We start from the raw sequence: 17,385 nt of genomic DNA, 5'->3' as shown, positions 1-17,385 counted from the left end.
AAGGGAGACGGGGTAGCAGAACATCTGAGACTGACCCAGTGGCTGCCACCTCTACCTTCCAGGCCTTTCTGCTCCCTGTGCCTTTGTGGCTGCCGTGTCAGGGGCCAATGGCAGCGTGCTCTGGGAGAGGCCCGTAGCCCAAGATGTGGCCCTTGTAAAGTGTGCCATGCCACCACAGTCGGACAGTGAGGCGTCTCCTGCCTGTATCCTCGTGGGAAGTCTAGGCTCTTTCGTCGCAGTCAACCTCTTCACAGGTCAGCCCTCTGGGAAAGGTTGGTGGTTCTCACTGGAGGGGTCAGCCCTGGTGCTCCCCCGGGGGCTGCTGGCTGGGTAGGAACTTTCCAAATGAGGGTGTGACTGCGTGGAGGCCAGTGGTAGCAGCTCTTGCAGCTGCTCCGCTGTGTTCCAGCTGGGTCTTCGCAGTTTGCATCTCGCTACGGATGCTAACCGAGACAATGAGTGTCTCCTGCTACAAGGACGCAGCCTTGGCTCCGGTGGCAGCTTAGAGGGCTGGGCTGAGCTACTGATGGTCCTCTGCTCCTAGAACAAGTCTCCAAGCCTGGGTAGAACTGGCCAGAGAAGAAAGACACGCCCACCCAGTTTATATGAGTTTCAGGGATCCCACTTGTGTGGCGAGTGCTGTAACCATTGAGCCATCTCCCTGCTCTCACTGATGTTTCAGTTTTTTACAAGGTCATACCATACAGCCCAGACTGACCTGGAACTTATGTAGCCCAGGCTGGCCCTCCACTCGCAGCACGCCTCCTGTGTTCTCCTCCCAGATGCTGGGATCACAGGCACGAGCCGTTGGCCCAGTTGCCTTGTGAAGAGACTGCTAGATACCCAGTACACTTGGGTGTGTTGTGCTTGTTCTCTGACATCTCAGGCCACCTGTATACACTCCTGCATCTAAGTGGCCTCAGGGACCCAAGGATGGGTATCCTCACGTGAGTCTGCCATTTGTCTGTCAAGAAAGGGGTTTGGAGCCACTGTGTGTTTGGTTTTAGGGGAGACCCTGTGGAGCCACTCCAGCAGTTGGGGCGGGAATGCTTCCATCTTGAGCCCTCTGCTCCAGGTGCCTGACGTGGATGGTGATGGCGCCCCAGACCTACTGATCCTCACCCGGGAGGGGCAGGAGGTGATCAGCCTAGTTCTCAAGTACCCCAGGCCCACTTACCTCATAGCCCCCTTCTCTTCTTTCTCATCCACTCCTCCCTAGAGAGAATTTGTGTGGCCACCCAGCAAGGGTTCCCCCAGGGCTCTTCGCTGAGGTCCATACATGCAACATCCTGGGAGGTTCCATCTCTACAGGAGCTTGCTGGCAGAATGTACATGGCGTATGTGTGGGTTGGCGTGAGCCTGCAGCTACCATGGCTTCCAGCTACCCTGCCTCCCGGGCAGGCTGTGCAACACAGTTACACATGCTCCCTATTGGTCACTCTCCTCAAAGTACTTTTCCCCCAGACCCAAACAGTGTTGACCACCCTCTCCCCTGCAGCTCCCTAGAGTCCCCTTGCCCTCCCACAGAGCTGGGCCTGTGACTTCCCTGCTGCGCTTTGTCACCACAGGTCAGCGGGGCTATCTATTCAAGCAGCACCGGGGACCAGATTGGCCACAGGGGCAGCCTTGGTGTGGATGGAGAGGGTGGCGCCCTCCTCCATGTGACCAGAACGGGCTCTCACTATATTCTCCTGCCCTGTGGTATGTTGGCTGCCATGTTCTTTTTTTTTTTAATTTTTAAAAATATATTTATTAAATTTTTTTTTCATTTTACATACCAACCCCAGTTCCCCCTCCCTCCCCTTCTCCCGCCTCCTCACCCCCCTCCCACTCTGCCCCCATCCACTCCTCAGAGTGGGTAAGGCCTCCCATGGTAGTCAACAAAGTCTGGCATACCAAGTTGAAGGAGAGCCTAGCCCCTCCCCATTGTATCAAGGCTGAGCAAGGTATCCCACCCCAGGGAATGGGCTCCAAAAAGCCAGTTCATGGGTGCCACGTTCTTGGCATGGGCTTCTCTCCTGAAGTGATGCTGGGCAGAACACTGGATTCTGGGCATGCGGAGAAATTGGTGACCAGCCACTCCTGTTCATGAGCTGACACCTAGTCAATGGTCAGGAAGCCCAAGGGCTAGAGTGGGTGTGATACAACGTGGTTCCAGACGTGAGGCTGATGGATGCTCCTGGTCCCCATGGTGACAGTGTCCTTCTGTGTTTGGAATAGCAAGTGCCCTCTGCGGCTTCTCTGTGAAGGGTCTCTATGAGAGATTTACTGGGAGAGATGGCCAGTTTAAGGAAGACTCTTACTGGGAAAACCTGCTCAATAGCTCTGCTCACCGGAGGCTTCTGCACAGGTTTGTCTAACACACGGACCTCAGTTAGGGACAACCTTGCATGGAGCACAGGACAGCCAGACTGTGGCCTTGCAGTACTGTGAGGACAGCATATCTTTGGAAATGAGAAGAGAGCAAGCAAAAGCAGAGTAAGAGTTGAGAAGACTGGGGCTGGCTCAGTGAGAGAGTGCTTGGCCAGCATGGATGAGTCCCAGGCTTTCATCCCCCAGCAGTAGAGAAAAGGATGTATGGGGAGATCATCCTTGTCCCACAAACAGCATCTCATTTAAACTTCCAGGCTAGGGAACTGAGAAACATGACAATATACCAGGAGGCCTGAGGGAAGTAGCCCCAACAGGCCTGTCTTGGTGAGGGGCTCATCTCAAAGACCCATATCCCACCCACCCTCACCCCCCCACTGTCTCCACTCTTCTTGTCTAGCTCTGGAGCAATTCGCTACCTGATGAATGTCCCAGGGAAAGCTGGCCAGGACGTGCTCCTTGTGAGCTCTGAGGCCTGTATGTTGTTGGATGGACAAGATCTAATGCCCCGGTGGACCCTTGGTACAACTCAGGTTCTAAGGTATGTGCACTTGCTGCTGAATTTGAGTGAGGACACACGCCTGCTCAGGACCTCAGCCTGTACTGCTGGCTGGCAGGGAGGATGGACAATAAACTGGAAGGCCTGTGTACTTCTGCTGGAGGCCTCCTCCTATCTGTCCTTGGATCTGTCCTTTGTCCCTGGAGGGTCTGCTGAAGCTGCTGGTCACAGGTACCAGCCCCTCATCCTGGGTCCAGATGTGGGTTGCCCCATCCAACCAGAAGCATGTGGCCATGGAAACTTCATCTTGGATCCCTGTACCAAAACATTCTTCTTCCTTAATCTTTCCAGAAAACCCATCCTTGGCCACTACAAACCAGATACCTTTGGCTGTGGTCATTGAAAATGGAACCAGCATTGATAGGAAGGTAGGCTGGGCTTCCTGTGTGGATTGGGAGACTACCTTGTCCGTGACTGATGGCAGACTGTGAAAGCAGACAGTGCTGAGCCCCAGACTGCTGTCCTCAGATGGGCAAATGGCCCAGAGATGGCCCTTTGTGGCTAGCATGGCTGAGCTACACACTCCTGTGCAAGCTGAGGTGTCTGCCAGTAGTGTTCCCTCCCTCCCCAGATCCTACTTTTGGACCTCAGTACTGGATCTGTGCTGTGGAGCCAGCCCCTCCCAAGCCTACCTGGGGGCCCACCATCCACAAGCCTGATGACGGCAGACCACCGCTCAGCCTTCTTCTTCTGGGGCCTCCATGAGCTTGTCAGCACCAATGAGATGGTACATGGTCATATGTTCAGGGAATACCCCTTGTTGGGATCTGGGGTGAGAGGGGCCAGACCAGATCCCCTGGAAGCTGCCAGGGCCTAGACCACCACAAGTTCACTGAGTGGAGTGCAGAACTGTAAGGAGGAGGTACAGACCAAGGGGGAAGTATCCTGAAGTGCCTTTGGGCTACAGGAAAAGGATGTTGGAGGTTATAGGGAGAGCAGGTGATGATGAACACCAGGAAGGGCCAGGTTCAGGTGGTGGATGCAGGGGCTAACAAGTGTTCATAGAATAGGAGGTAGCTTTCTGGGGGTCCCTGGTAGGCACCACTCTAAACAAGGTACTTAGATAACAGCTTTTGAAGGTAACCTAGGGCTGCCCAGGAAGGGGCCAGGAGTTCCAGGGCCCACTGAGATGGAGCTGTGGCCCAGGTGTAACAGGTGAGTGAGGCACATTGCTGTTCTCACTTTTAGGATCCCCAAGACATGCAGCACAGCCTGTACATGTTCCACCCCACCCTGCCTGGCATCCTGCTGGAGCTAGCCAACGTGTCTGCCAACATCGTGGCCTTCGATGGTGAGCATGGGCTCAGGCACTGGGTCCAGGTCTTCCCCAACCTAGTCCTCTCCAGCTAGTCCTGAGCAGCACTGACTGTCCCCTACAGCGATCCTGTTTGAGCCAAGCCGCCATGCTGCCTATGTGCTCCTGACGGGCCCAGCAAGCTCAGACATGCCTGGCCTGGTCTCTGTGATCAAACACAAAGTTCGAGACCTTGTCCCAGGCAGTAGAGTGGTCCACCTGGGTGAAGGCAGCTCAGACAGCGACCAGGCTATCCGGGACCGGTTCTCCCGGCTACGGTACCGGAGTGAGTTGTAGGTGGTGGTACCTGGGGCACATGGAAAGACTCCAACTGTGAAAACAAAGCCTCCTGGAAAGCTGGCCTACCCTCAGCCTCCACGCTGACCTCACTGTTTGCCCTGGTGATTCTGGTCCTCTGGGAGCAATGGCCTTACCAGCTATACCCAAGGATCTACACCTCCAATCTCCTGCCTATACCATGTCCTCCGTCAAAGGTCTCACTGTGTGGCCCGTGTGATCTGGTCAAGGCCAGTAGGCCTCCCTGAGCCAGTATGGGCCGAGCCAGTCCTTCAGGAAGCACCCCCACTTAGTGCCTCCTTACCCTCTCACTCTCTACTGGAAAAGCCACTGCTGTGGGGTGTGCTACTCCCCATCCCTGCCTGTGATGTCTGTCCCTCTCCTTCCGGCCCAGCTCTCCTTTGTCTGCACTGTCTCTCGGGGAGTCATGGAGCTCAGAGAGTGGTGGGCCCTGGGCAGCTTCAGGGCTGCGGCTGGAACCTGGGGCTCTGAAGCTGCTTTCCCAAAGCAGAAGGGAGCATGTCTTCTGGAAAGTGAGCAGCAAGAGTTTTACCAGCAGAAGGGGCCTGTACTGGAGCCTGTGGGTGCACTTGAGGGGCCTGTAGAATACACGCTGACTCTGTCTCTTCCCTCAGTACACTGGACCTGCTGTCTGCACACGTCCCTGCACTCCTGAGCACATCAGACAGTCCCTTTTCCTACTCTCTGGTGCTTACCTGATGCAGGTCTCACCTTGTGCCTTGTTGCTCCTGAGGCCCAAGGGCAACAGAGCAGCTCTGCCCAGATCCCTAGCTCTGTAGCCAAAGCAGTCCCATGACCCTAGCCACCATGAAAAACAATACAATAAATGATTTGCACTGATGGGGAAAGCCCCAGTAGCCCAGCGTGAGCTTGCAATCCGTCTGTTTGTCTCTCTGCCTGCCATAAACAGAGGGAGGGAGGAGTCATTGCCAGGAATTGCCAGGCCTCCCAGGCAAGGTTAAGAGGAGAATTGGGATGAGCGCTCCACACAGACCTGCCTGATAGGAACAAGCTTGTAGTCTTTACACAGCCTCTAGGATGATCACCAGGGCAGAGGCGCCTGCTGTCTTGACAGGCATCTCTACCCTAGGATCATGTCCTCTGTGCTGTTATACAGAGCAATGAAACGGAAGGTCAGGTGAGCTCTGTCACTGCGCAGAACCTGGAAGGGTTTCAGGGCTTGACCTGAGAGCATCAGTCCTTCTGAGAACCCTTTGGAGTCTGCCAAACATAAACTTGTTCTCATAATGGCACATGTACAAAAATCTCGAGTGTGCACATGCTTGTGCACAAAAGCCCGAGGTGTCAACATGAGGGCTGACATTGATGGGTAGGCGTTTTCAAGGCAGAAAGTGGGTCCCTCAACCCTGAGAAGCAAAGGTAACTCAGCATACACATCACTCTGAGAAGGAAGGGTAGTAGAGAAGGGTCTACCTCCAGATTTCAGGAGACTGGCTCTCCAAGGCACAGGATGAGGTGTAGGGTCCAAGGGCAGCTACCACCCAGAGCCGGTCTGGGTTGTGCTTCCTACCTGAAGGCCACCTAGTGGCTGCTGAGGACGGTGTCCTGTTTATGGTCATTAAGGGACCAGTTGCCCCTCTAGCCTGCGCAAGATTTTAGGGTCCCGGGGCTTTCTTTGGGTTGTCCCTCCTGCAGCTGTGCACAGCTGCTCCAGGGGACACTGGACAGTTGGTAGCATCCTGTCTGCTCACAGCTTCTTTGACAAGGTTCTGGCTTTCTGTTGCACTCACACACTCCTGTTTTTCCTCCAAAGACCAAGGCCCTCAGGTCTGTAGGCCCTCAGCAGCCCAGACAAGACAGGTGCCCACCACAATACATTTATTTATTTGGGGTAGGGATGTGCCTGGAAGTCAGAGGACAATTGGTGGACATCAGTTCTCTCCTTTCAACCATGTGGGTCCTGGGGACTGAACTCAGGTTGTCAGGCTTGACAGCAAGAGCCTTTACCCACTGGATCATCCTGCCGGACCCATGGTGGCTACTTTTTATACTGGAACCACACTCCTGAGCTGCTCCCAGCCTCTTGACACACACCAACAGATACACCACAGATGCCGCACATCACACTCAACACGCATACACGCCACTCAAACTACACGCCACTCAAACTACATGCCACCTCTGCATTGTGTCACAGACACTCAAGCCATGAACTCTGGCCAAGCTGGACCCACAGGAGAATGGACTAAGCCAGGACCTGAATCTTTTATTTCTGTAGAAATGAGTTGTGAGGAGAGGCTGGAGAGCAGCCCTGCTGGGAGCTGTGTGGCAGGAGGTGGCACAGAGGACAGCCTGGTTAGGGAAACTCTTCCTTGGCAAAGACCTAAGGGACCTGGGAGCACCACAGTCAGGACAACAGCAGGAATTACCTTTCTCAGATCTGATAAGACAGGTGGAAGGGATGCTGTGTATAGTGGTGAATGTGGTACCTGCAGATACAGTCTACTGAGAAGCCACTGGGTTTAGCTTCAACAGAATAAGGGACCTACACAGTGGTGGAACCATCCTCAGTGGGATGGCATGGCCTGAGACCTATATCTCTTGATGTGTCAAAGACTTGATATTCTAGAGATGAGATGACCATCTAGTCCTAACTACAGGATACCAGGAACTTTGAGGACCTTGATTTTACCTTCTAGGAACAAGTCCTGTCCTGGTAAGGCTTAGTTAATGAAATCTCCTTGCTAGGAACCAGTGGCTGGACCAGTCTCTTCTAAGGGTGTGTGTGGAGGGGTGGGGTGGGGATTTTAGTGGAGACTCAGGGGCCTCATAGCAAGGCTGGGCTCTCTACACAGGAGACACCGTTACTAGGGGCCCAGTATCCAGGAGAGCATGACTCCACAGGGTGTCAGGCAGGTGATGGTAAGCTGAGGTGACCAGCAACATCCATCTACTCCTCCCCATTGCCACCTGCAGGGGTGCTGGTTGCTGGAGGCTCCCCAGGGGTAGATTGAAGAGCAGGGCTGGGGCTTGAGTGCAGAGGCTTCCGCAAGAATGGAAATGCCCTGGGGACAAGAAAGGGCTGAGGGCTGGTCTTCTCTGGGCAGGGGTCTTCCCTGCTCAGCGCATGTAGGGCACTGGCATGGCTCACCGGCGCTTGGTCTCCAAGGGGATCACAGCTCCCTCCAGCAGGCCCTTGTATATGTCAGACTTCAGGAACCTCGGGTAGGAGTCCTGCAGGAAACAGTGTCCAGTCTGACCCTTCACTTCCTAGCCAGGTCCAGCCAGGCATTGCTGGGGCCACCTTCTGCTCATAGGCCATGCAAGACTGGGGACTGAGAGGGGTGGGGGACGGACACGACCATCCAACACTAGCCCAAACTACCAACACCTAGAGAGATCCAGCACCCATCTGGTGGGACCACCAGACTGTAAAACACAGGCAAGAGGTGGTGTGTTCACACACACAGGGATGAGCCAAGCACCTCTCCAGCCAGGGCTGAGGAGCCAGAGGCAGGGAGAGGATACAGAGTTTTGACTGTACAGCAGACCAGGCTTGATCCCGGTACACACTTGTAATCCCAATATTTGGGAGGGCAAAGGGAGGTTGAGCATGAGCTCATGGATAGGCTACAGGAGACTGGCTCTAATGACAACAATGATGATGGTCAACTGTTGTGGTTTAAAACTATTAAATGTGTTGAAATCTATGATTTTTTCTTTGAGGCAGGATCTCACTCTGTAGACCAGGCTGGCCTTGAACTCACAGAGATCCACCTGCCACTGACCCTAGTGCTAGGATTAAAGGTTTGCGACACCATGCCCTAAGAAATCTATGAATTTATTATGGTATTAAATAACATCAAGAGGCTGAGGCAAGAAGCTCACCTGCAAGTCAAAGGCCAGCCTGAACATCTATACATAGAGATTTTAGAGTGAGACCCTGACTCAGGCCGGGAGGTGGTGGTGCACGCCTTTAATCCCAGCACTTGGGAGGCAGAGCCCGGTGGATCTTTGTGAGTTTGAGGCCAGCCTGGTCTACAGAGCAAGACCCAGGACAGGCACCAAATCAACACAGAGAACCCCTGTCTCGAAAAAACAAACAAACAAACAAAAAAACGAGACCTTGACTCAGACAAACTAAAAAACCTTGCTAACCACTCTGAACAAACACTAAGGATCCAGCTACTTGTTTTAAAACTGATCAGTAGTGTCAAGTATCCAGCTTTGACTCCATCTCTGCCACTAGATGACCAGAGGGTACACAAACGGGTGGGGTAGGGAATAGACAGCCCAGTCAAGAGATAGTAGCCGGGGTTGGGGATTTAGCTCAGTGGTAGAGTGCTCACCAGGCAAGCACAAGGCCCTGGGTTCGATCCCCAGCTCAAAAAAAAAAAGAGAGAGAGAGATAGTAGGCAATGGTGGGGTCTGAACACCACCACATTGGTTCACTGAAACCAGGGCGGTGATTGGCAGAGGCTGTGTTCACTCCTTATGAAGACAAACAGAACCGAAAGCAGATTAGGGAGGGCTGTGCTGTGTGCTGGCGAGGACACCAGGATGTGCCCACCTTCTTCATGAGCATGTAGATATGCAGCTGGGCTGCATCAAGGACATAGCGGTGTGGCTGGCGCAGCCCCTCCAGGGTACACTCCATCGTCCGGCTGTCGATGTTGATCCAGCGGGCAGCTCCAGGGGCTAGGAACTGCCTGGGATACGGATGGTACAGAGTAGGCCTATGTGCTGGGTCTGAGCGATGGCCAACTAGTTTCCACTTCCACACACTTACTGATAGACAGCATCCACCAGCGCGGGGACCTGGGCCTGCCCGCCAAAGCGCAGTTCCTCACATGCCTCCCAGAAGCTGAGGTTTTCCGCTGAAGACGGCAGCAATCAGGCAGGGTTTGGGGTTCCCACTGAGCAGCCTAGAGAAAGCCTGGGGCAGGGTCCCAGGCAGTGGCCTCCCTCCCTTGGGGGTGCCTATAGGGGCTTCTCACCGCTGAACTCCTTCTGGAGAAAATCCATGAAGTGGCCACGCCCCACGGGGTCATCCAGGAGCTCCCGGAAGCTGAAGCCCCATCGCTCAACACGCAGCTTTGTGGGGGCAGCCGCCCTGGAAGGGGAAAGGTGAGTGGGCTGCTGATCCTGCTACCAGTCCGGGAGCGCTGGACAGTACCACCCAAACACCCAGGGCTTACGTGGGCGCATTCATGGCCCAGTAGGTGACATCGTCCGTGATCCAAGGGTTGCTGGGCAGGCACCCTGACATGATGGGATCGTGTGGGCCATGCTGGCTGCTGAACTTCAGGTACCTGGGGGTTGCAGGGGCCAGTGCAGGGTGGCCTTAAGGACAAGAGGCTCTATAAAGGGTCTGGGTTGGGAAGGGTCTCTTGCTGCCCCTTACTCACGCCTCGAGGCAGACAGAGGACTTCACCCGGTTCCTGCCCAACGCCTTCCTGAAGCGCTCGATCTAGAACACCAGAGCGGAGTCAGGACCTGTGCTGGGGGATGGGCATCCCTACCCCCAAGTTTCCAGGACCTACCTCACACTTATAGAAATCCGAGCTCTAGGTCTGGAAGACATGGGTGGCTTGAGTTACAAAGTAGCCTTCTGGGGTTCAGGAATCCCCCTATGCCCCACCTAGGGCTGAGACCTTGCCCTACCAGGATGTAGCAAAGAATGGCTCCTACCTGCAGCCCAACTTTTGGAGCCCCTAGGGGAGGCCCCTCTGGCAGCCTGTATCTGGAGACTCTGAAGATGTTCTCTAACACCCTACAGTTCTCCAGGCTACCTAGAAATCCTTCACTTGTCACTAACCTGGCATATTGCCCCCTGCTGCTGCATTAGCTAGGGCCTGTTTCCTGGGTCCCACCTTCTCCAGTTTGGACCTTACCAGAGGCTTTGGAGGGAGGCACCCGTGGGCCTAGGGCCCCTCGCCATAGCCTTGCTTGTCATTATTTCCCCTCCCTGGGTTTCTGGTGGTTTCAGCCTGGGGGAGGAGCCTCCCACCCTCCCCCAGGACCACCACTTACTTGCACCCAAGTCGGCAGGTGGAAGAAAGGAGGAGGACAAGAGTTACTAAGGGAGCCTGAGGTGAAGTGCACGGGGCGCTGAGACCAGGCACAGCGCAAACTAGGGACCTCGGAGTGGCCACCTCAGGTACATTTAGGTGGATCAACGGACGGATGGATGGATGAGCAGTCCAATGAGCTCTGAAGTGTGGTGAGTGGAAGGGCAGGTGTTACCGCAGCAGGAAGCGGGGGTGTGGGGCAGAATATGAGATGCTTACCATCTGCAGTCGCCTGGAATTGTAAGAGCTCTTCTCGGGTCCCTGCTCCAGAATGTTCGGTGCCCCAGGCTACAGAAAGAGGATGAGATAGCGTGCTAAGCCCTGTACCTGAGGGGACTTCAACACCCTTTACTCTTTGGTGTGGAAACTGAGTCTGGATCTGGCCTTGAACTCCATCTCTCTACCCACCTTGACTCAGGGTGATCCCCTCAGATAGTAATCAGACCTTGAGCCATGTGCTAGGACCTCAGTTTCCCAGGTGCTGCCCCCTGAAACCCAGCCCCCACCTTGCCTCCTGGGACCCTCAGGTCCTGCCTTAGCTCTTGAGTGTCTCCCATACACATAGTGAAGCTGGCTTGTTCTGTGGTCTGGGACTAGATGATGCAGCCTCAGGCCTGACCATGTCACCTATGCATTCATTCTCAACCAAGAAACAAAACAAACTTCCTGTCATCTACCCAGACCCTGAAATGTGCCATATCCTTCCCAGACCCTGAAATGTGCCATATCCTTAAGCAGGCAGTTTTGAGAGAGTCTTTTAGCCACACACACAGACCCCTTTTGACAGCCAGGGAGACTCCTCTGCCCTCACCACACGAGGACTCACAGGGGGCTTGTTCACCAGCCAGTATGTCTGCTCCTGACACGAAATGACCAGCCTGTCTCCCTTCCTGCGCTGCTTAGCTGCCCTGGGAGGAGTAGGCAGAGGTGAGAGAAAGCCGGTCCTACCACAGCACTCCCCACACTTGGCCGTGGGCAGGCAGTGGAGCCTGTGATGGGATGTTCCTGGCCTCAGGGCTGCCGGTGCCCAGCTCGACATCCTGAGCATCCTGAGCATCCTGAGCATCCTGAGCTCAGTGTCCCACCAGCTGTGGTCTGTGTCTCACCGCAGCTGCTCTCGAGCCTGCATCACCACTAGATCCCATGCATGGTTGATCTTCTTGTGCAGCTGGGCATAATGTTCCTAGAAGGCAGCAGGGTATCCGGTGGGTAAAGTGGGTCACCCTTACTCCGGCCTAGCTCTGGAACATGGACCTCAGTTCCCAGGGACAATGCAGGGAGTGAATGGTTTGTGTGTGTGTGTGTGAGTGTGTGTCTGTCCCTATCTGGTACAGAAACCAGTTCACCCATGAGATCCTAAACAGGGGCTGCCTCCCTTTCTGGGAACCTTGAGACTGCAGAGCTGAGTAGGGGTGCTTGTTATCTAGTGGCCTAGACAGTGTGCTGTGGGTCAAGGGGTGAGTCTCTGCTGGACTTAGCCTGATGGAGGTCCCACCTTCTCGTAGTCCACTAGAGCCCCTTGTTTTTGGATGTTCTTCTTAGCTAGGTAGATGGCTGGAAGGATAGGAGCACAATGCAGAGGGGCCATCAGGGTCCAAACCCTATGGTATTCATTGCCCTGGAACCATCAGTTCCCAGACGGGATTTATATCCATCCCACTCACCATAGTCCAGCTCAGCAGCGGGCCACAGAGTGCTTGTCCAAAAGTAGGGTGTCTTGTGTTGTGCAGGGAAAATGAAGTCCAAGACCTTCTCATCTCTCTCCCAGGTACCCGCACCCCCCACCATCTGGCTCCTAACTATGGTTGGTCAGAGGGTGCATCCATATCTGGAAGCTCCAGATGACCACTGCCCATTCTTTCTACCTGGAACTGAGGCCAGACTGTCACTTGGGGTCCTATAAAGGGACTATTTCAATGACTCTGATTGCCTCCCCAGCTGACTGGGGAAGAAGTGGAGCCTGATAATCCAAGGATGTGGTCACAGTCTGAGCTTGGGGTGGTCTGGACTCACATAAGGTGCAGGGCTCCTATCACCACACCCAGCAGATAATCTTTCAGGCTGGGACCTGCTGCTGGACTCCTCCTGAATGCTCCGCACATTGCCTTTTGCATATCTGCTGCAGCCCCAGAGAGTTGAAGCTCCCTTGGCTTGCCTCTGTCCAGATCTTTTGCGGGAGGGTGCGAGTCTGGTCCAGTGTGTCACAACATCCGGCTCGGACCCCAGTTAGCTCTACCCCTCCCCTGGTGTGGGTCCACCCTGCGACCCTGGGCCTGACCTGGAACCTGTAGGGCGTCTCATCCGGCCGCAGCGTCAAGTCTCGGGACTCACGCAGTGGGTAGATGTATCCGTGCTTCGCCAGGAGTGTGCCCAGGTGCAGGGCCTCTGAGGAGAACGAGAAGTGAGCGTTCGGCTAGGCTAGCGTCCACCCCTGCCCCAAGCCGCGGTGCGCCTTGACTCTCACCTTCCTCCGAGATGCAGAACTTCTGGACCAGCCATTCCACGAGGTCTCTGCCTGCACGGGAGAGGAGAAGTGGGCGGAGACCGCGGCGCCCTGCTCCCCCAGGGTGTCCACGAGCCTCACCTGCTACGGCGTGGGGAATGACGGTGATCAAAAGGCGCTGGCTCCTCATCTTCACGCCCTGGTCGGGGTCCTGCATACTCACGACCACCCGTTCCATCTGAGAGCGAGCGCAGGAGGTGGGGGAGCAACTCAGATCGTGCGCACTTGCCTGCAGGTTCACCAGGCCACCGCGCAGGGATAACACACTGGGGCGGTAAAGGCCCGGGCCAGGGCCACTCAGTGCTGTCATTCTGAACTACCTACCAGTGCTTTCCCGGGTATCCCCAGTGTTGTTCACGCCCCTTCTCCTGTCCAAACCCTATGCCCACAGGCTGAGGACCCACCTTGCTGAGATGTGGCCTCTGTGTGCGGGAGCACCGGCCGTAGGGTGTGCAGCCCGCAGCCGTGGCCATGGCGGATGTCCGAGAGGAGACGCCCCGCCCCTTGCCAGCCCCTCCCGCCAAGGTTAACCATATGAGCACAGGTTCCTGCATGACCCAAGTCACCGGAGCTGTGACTTGTGATAGCCTGCCGTGGGGGTAGCCTGGAACCTCAGATGCCTGCCAAGCAGAGGAGCCTGCCTTGGTCTGGTAGCTACCTACCTCAGGGCTTGGTCTTGGAGACGGGACATGTCACCAAAGCTTTGGAAAAGGACAGATTTTCATCAGGGTGGAGACAGTAAGAAAGGATGAAGCCTAGAAGGGATGGAGGACTCCAGCAGAGGAGCCTGTGGCCAGGTGGACCAGGTTGGGAATAGTGGTGTAGGGTCTTGGTAGCCACTACTCCATCCATGGGCTCTTAAGGAGTGCAGGGGCCAGCAGAGTCATGTGAGGTCAAGGCTGTAGTCTGGCTGGTCCAAGAGGTATCTTTTTCAAACATGTGGCACCATGTATGGCCTGTGTGGAGCCATAGGATGGTATGATATAGCCCTCACTGGCAGGGTTACTGACCATTTATAAAAGGCATGACTGGGTCGTTTCTTCTTTGCTGAGGATAGGGTACCCTCTTTCTCTTCCCCACCCAAGGAATGCTGGGAGTCAAAGGAGAGAGAACTGGCCTTACTGAGACCAGGAACCTTCAACATGTTATTTGAGTTTTTTCCAATGGATCAGGGGGCTGGAGGGGTATCCTGCCTAGATATGTTACATCACCCATAGATCCTGCCCCCTACTTTACCTACACACAAGGTCAGGCTGACCAAAGGCCATCTGCCCTCCCTGGATGAGTAGGCAGGCATCCATGGAGGTTTCAGGCTGCTGGCAGCTGAAGCTATCCCCAGCTAAGGACAAGTAATTTTCCTGTCTAACACTACACACTTCCTGCAGGGCAGGAGTGGGTCTCCCTGGCTTCCTGGGCCTCCTTGAAGAATCTTGCTTTGGAAAGGCACTGGGCAGTGTGGCCACTAGCCCAGTGCCTCAGCCTTAACCGTCACCTGCTACTCAGAAAAGCAAAGGTGGATATGATCCCTGGTTATCCCCAGAAAGGAAAGACACTGTGCTGCACAACTTCCTTACTCAGGTCCAGGCCTTCGGTCCTGCTGTCCTCAGCTGAAGGCCCAGCTCACCAGCCACCTGCCTCGGCTAACCAACATCCCCTCCCATCCCTAGATCTGCTCTGGATGTCAAGATTAAGAAATCTCTCAGCACCCTCTTTCTGTTTCCTCAGTATCTTTTCTTTGCCCAGTCATAGGAACCTGCAGAATTGTCTGGGACCCAGGTCCCCACAGACACATTCTCCCAACCTCACATTCACCGTCTGCACCAGTAAGCTTTAAGGGATCCTTGAGTCTGTATGACCCAGACTGCACTTCAGTGTGTGTGGGTGCCCAGAACCAACAGGGTGTGGCCCAGCTGGAGGCTGATAGGCCCCAGGAGTCCCCTGTGCCCAGACAAGAAGGAGGGAGCAGGTGGAGGGTTGCAGGGCTCCAGGTGTGCCCTGCGCCGCCTGCTGATAATGGGAGTCCAGGGACGTGGGGGTGTCGCACCTGTTCCACTTGGCGTCTCTGGCCAGCACGCCCCGCCTTGGAGATCCCGGGGGACCCGACTCCCCGTGGGGGTGGGGCGGCCCTGGGTCCCTGGCGACGCGTCCCGGCGCGGGGCGCGGCAGGGACGACGGGGTTCCGGCGCGGTGCGGACGACACGCGCGTCTCTGCGGGCTGCGCGGGGTCCGCGGAGCGGCTGGGGGCGCGCGGCGCGGGCGCGGCGCTGGGCGCGGGGGGCGCTCCCGGCCGGGATGAGCTCACCGCAGTCGCGCCGGGGCTGAGCCGAGCGGGCGGCGGCTCCGCGGCGGGCCGCGGCTACCATGCTGGGCCTGGACGCGTGCGAGCTGGGGGCGCAGCTGCTGGAGCTGCTCCGGCTGGCGCTGTGCGCCCGAGGTGAGTGGCCCGGCTGGGAGGCGGCCACGTGCGCCGGGGGCAGCAAGGGAGCGACGCGGCTGGGGGTCAGTCCCCGCGTCAACTTTGGGGGCTCGTGGGGACCGCGTGGCGTGGATTCTGGCCGGGCGTGGGACTTCAGTCCACGCAGACCCATCTGGGGAAGGGAGCCAGGAGGAAAGGAGTGTGTCCAGCCTGAAGGCTGCGGCCTCTCCCGTAGGTGGGGCTGGGGCTCCTTCCGGTGAGAGGCAATCCTAAGGTTGGAGGGCAGTGGGCAGCATCTCAGTGAGACCTCTGGCTAAGACACCCAAAGGGGCTATGGAGACCCCTAGTTCAGGGCACCACCGGAGGGGCCTAAGACATTGTGGGAAAGAGCATAGAGCTGGGGAGCCCCTGGAGTACCCTAGGGCCAGTACTCTTAAGCAGTGGCTTGTAAGCTGACCAGAAACAAATTGGTCTCCCTAGGGTCTTTTAGGCATCTCTTTTAGTCGCCAGAACCCCTCCTGAAGAGACCAAGCCTAGGGACTTGTAGGGACTTAGGGGCCACTGTGGGTCCGTGACAGCTCCCCTGCTTTCTTTAGCTCCACTGGGCAGTGGGAGGCACAACTGGTTGAGAGTGTGGGTCCCAGCTCAGCACTTGAATGCCAGGGTCAGCAGGTGGCAGGTGCTTACACACCTTCCCCCACTCCCAGTCCTCTTGGCTGACAAGGAGGGGGAGCCAATCCCATCAGATGAAGTGCTGGACGAAACTGTACCAGAGTACCAGGCCCCCGGGAAGAAGAGCATGCTGGCAATCTGGCAGCTGGACCCTGAGGACATGAGCCTGGTCAAGTACAAGCAGGCACTGCTGGGGCCCCTGCCACTCATTATGGGTATGGCCTGGGGCCTGGATGTGGAGGGCTGCAAGCAGGGGGAGGGGAATATGGGGTCAGCAGGGCACCCTGTGGATTGCTGTTTCTCCTCAGACCCCAGCCTGCCCAACGTGCAGGTGACTAGGCTGACATTGCTGTCGGATCAGGCTCCAGGGCCTATCATCATGGACCTTACAGGTAACCCCCTCTGCAGAGCGCAACCCATCTTTGGATGAGGAAAATCCTAGGACCCCGTGCCGAATCCTAGTTCCTTGGGTGCATTGCCACAGACTTCAGGGGCACCACCAGTCCCTGCAGCGATATTCCTGGGGCAGGGTCTTGTACATTCTGGAAATTTAGAGTGTACCTGTCCTTTCTCTAACAGACCTGGCTGCACTGAAAAACCAGGTGTTTGTCCTGAAAGAGGGCATTGAATACAAGGTGAAGATCACCTTCAAGGTGAGGGTAGCTGCAGGAGGGGGCCAGCCATGTCCCAGCCTTCCAGAGAAGGCCCTTAACATTCTCCTTCCGCCAGGTCAACAAGGAGATTGTCAGTGGCCTCAAATGTCTGCATCACACCTATCGTCGGGGACTACGTGGTGAGATGGTGTGGAGGGCAGCCTGGGGCTGGGAGGGGAGGTGGAGGGGTGGCTCCTGATGACCTTTCTTCCCACAGTGGACAAGGCCATCTTCATGGTGGGCAGCTATGGCCCCAGGGCCCAGGAGTATGAATTTGTGACGGCAGTGGAGGAAGCACCAAGGGGCGCATTGGCACGTGGCCTCTATGTGGTCAGGTCCCTCTTCACTGATGATGACAGGCTTGACCACCTGTCCTGGGAGTGGTGCCTCCATGTCTGCCAGGACTGGAAGGACTGAACCTACTTGGGGCCTGTGTTCCCAATTTCTGTCAGTTGCAGAAGGACCTGCAAGCATCCCCCAGACCTCCCAGTTGGTGACCTGATGTCCCCCACTCTGCTGTGTCCTGCCTCCCTGCCTGGTGCCCATTAAATGTTACCCTGTCTCGCTG

The 17,385-nt window shown here is 56.1% G+C and overlaps 3 protein-coding genes across 3 annotated transcripts in view; 2 read left to right on the top strand and 1 right to left on the bottom strand.

Moving 5' to 3' along the window:
- Positions 1-5,398, top strand: part of Fam234a (family with sequence similarity 234 member A) — a 36,151-nt gene extending 30,753 nt beyond the window's left edge. The window contains 10 exon segments of the mRNA XM_036198041.1: positions 63-254; positions 1,008-1,138; positions 1,569-1,701; positions 2,221-2,350; positions 2,771-2,911; positions 3,221-3,254; positions 3,256-3,297; positions 3,501-3,656; positions 4,118-4,220; positions 4,309-5,398. Of these exon segments, the coding sequence (XP_036053934.1) occupies positions 63-254; positions 1,008-1,138; positions 1,569-1,701; positions 2,221-2,350; positions 2,771-2,911; positions 3,221-3,254; positions 3,256-3,297; positions 3,501-3,656; positions 4,118-4,220; positions 4,309-4,520 (1,274 nt within the window). The 3' untranslated portion in view covers positions 4,521-5,398.
- Positions 5,399-6,748: 1,350 nt separating this feature from the next.
- Positions 6,749-13,723, bottom strand: Rgs11 (regulator of G protein signaling 11). Its single transcript, XM_036195450.1, is given in 17 exon segments — positions 6,749-7,567; positions 7,654-7,736; positions 9,073-9,211; positions 9,292-9,379; positions 9,500-9,615; positions 9,701-9,814; positions 9,911-9,972; positions 10,046-10,075; positions 10,793-10,861; positions 11,400-11,481; positions 11,680-11,756; positions 12,069-12,127; positions 12,238-12,289; positions 12,852-12,958; positions 13,038-13,088; positions 13,158-13,254; positions 13,481-13,723. Coding segments are annotated over 17 exon segments (1,491 nt in total). The 5' UTR covers positions 13,631-13,723; the 3' UTR covers positions 6,749-7,452.
- A 1,514-nt stretch (positions 13,724-15,237) lies between these two features.
- On the top strand, positions 15,238-17,384 carry Arhgdig (Rho GDP dissociation inhibitor gamma). The gene is made up of 6 exons (XM_036195448.1): positions 15,238-15,510; positions 16,200-16,379; positions 16,473-16,556; positions 16,744-16,817; positions 16,894-16,957; positions 17,035-17,384. Exons 1-6 carry the CDS (start codon positions 15,438-15,440, stop codon positions 17,232-17,234), a joined length of 675 nt encoding a protein of 224 aa, XP_036051341.1. The 5' UTR covers positions 15,238-15,437; the 3' UTR covers positions 17,235-17,384.
- Position 17,385: the final 1 nt, after the last annotated feature.

This window comes from Onychomys torridus, chromosome 8, assembly GCF_903995425.1.
Source record: "Onychomys torridus chromosome 8, mOncTor1.1, whole genome shotgun sequence".
Lineage (NCBI taxonomy): Eukaryota > Metazoa > Chordata > Mammalia > Rodentia > Cricetidae > Onychomys > Onychomys torridus.
The sequence above is the reverse complement of the archived record's forward strand: the minus strand, read 5'-3'. Positions and strand labels throughout refer to the sequence as shown.

Excerpts from the sequence above, each read along its gene's own strand:
- Arhgdig (XM_036195448.1), top strand. The coding sequence starts at position 15,438 with ATGCTGGGCCTGGACGCGTGCGAGCTGGGGGCGCAGCTGCTGGAGCTG. Across the intron at positions 15,511-16,199 it reads GCTGGCGCTGTGCGCCCGAG|TCCTCTTGGCTGACAAGGAG; the intron begins GTGAGTGGCCCG and ends CCCCACTCCCAG. Across the intron at positions 16,380-16,472 it reads GCCCCTGCCACTCATTATGG|ACCCCAGCCTGCCCAACGTG; the intron begins GTATGGCCTGGG and ends GTTTCTCCTCAG.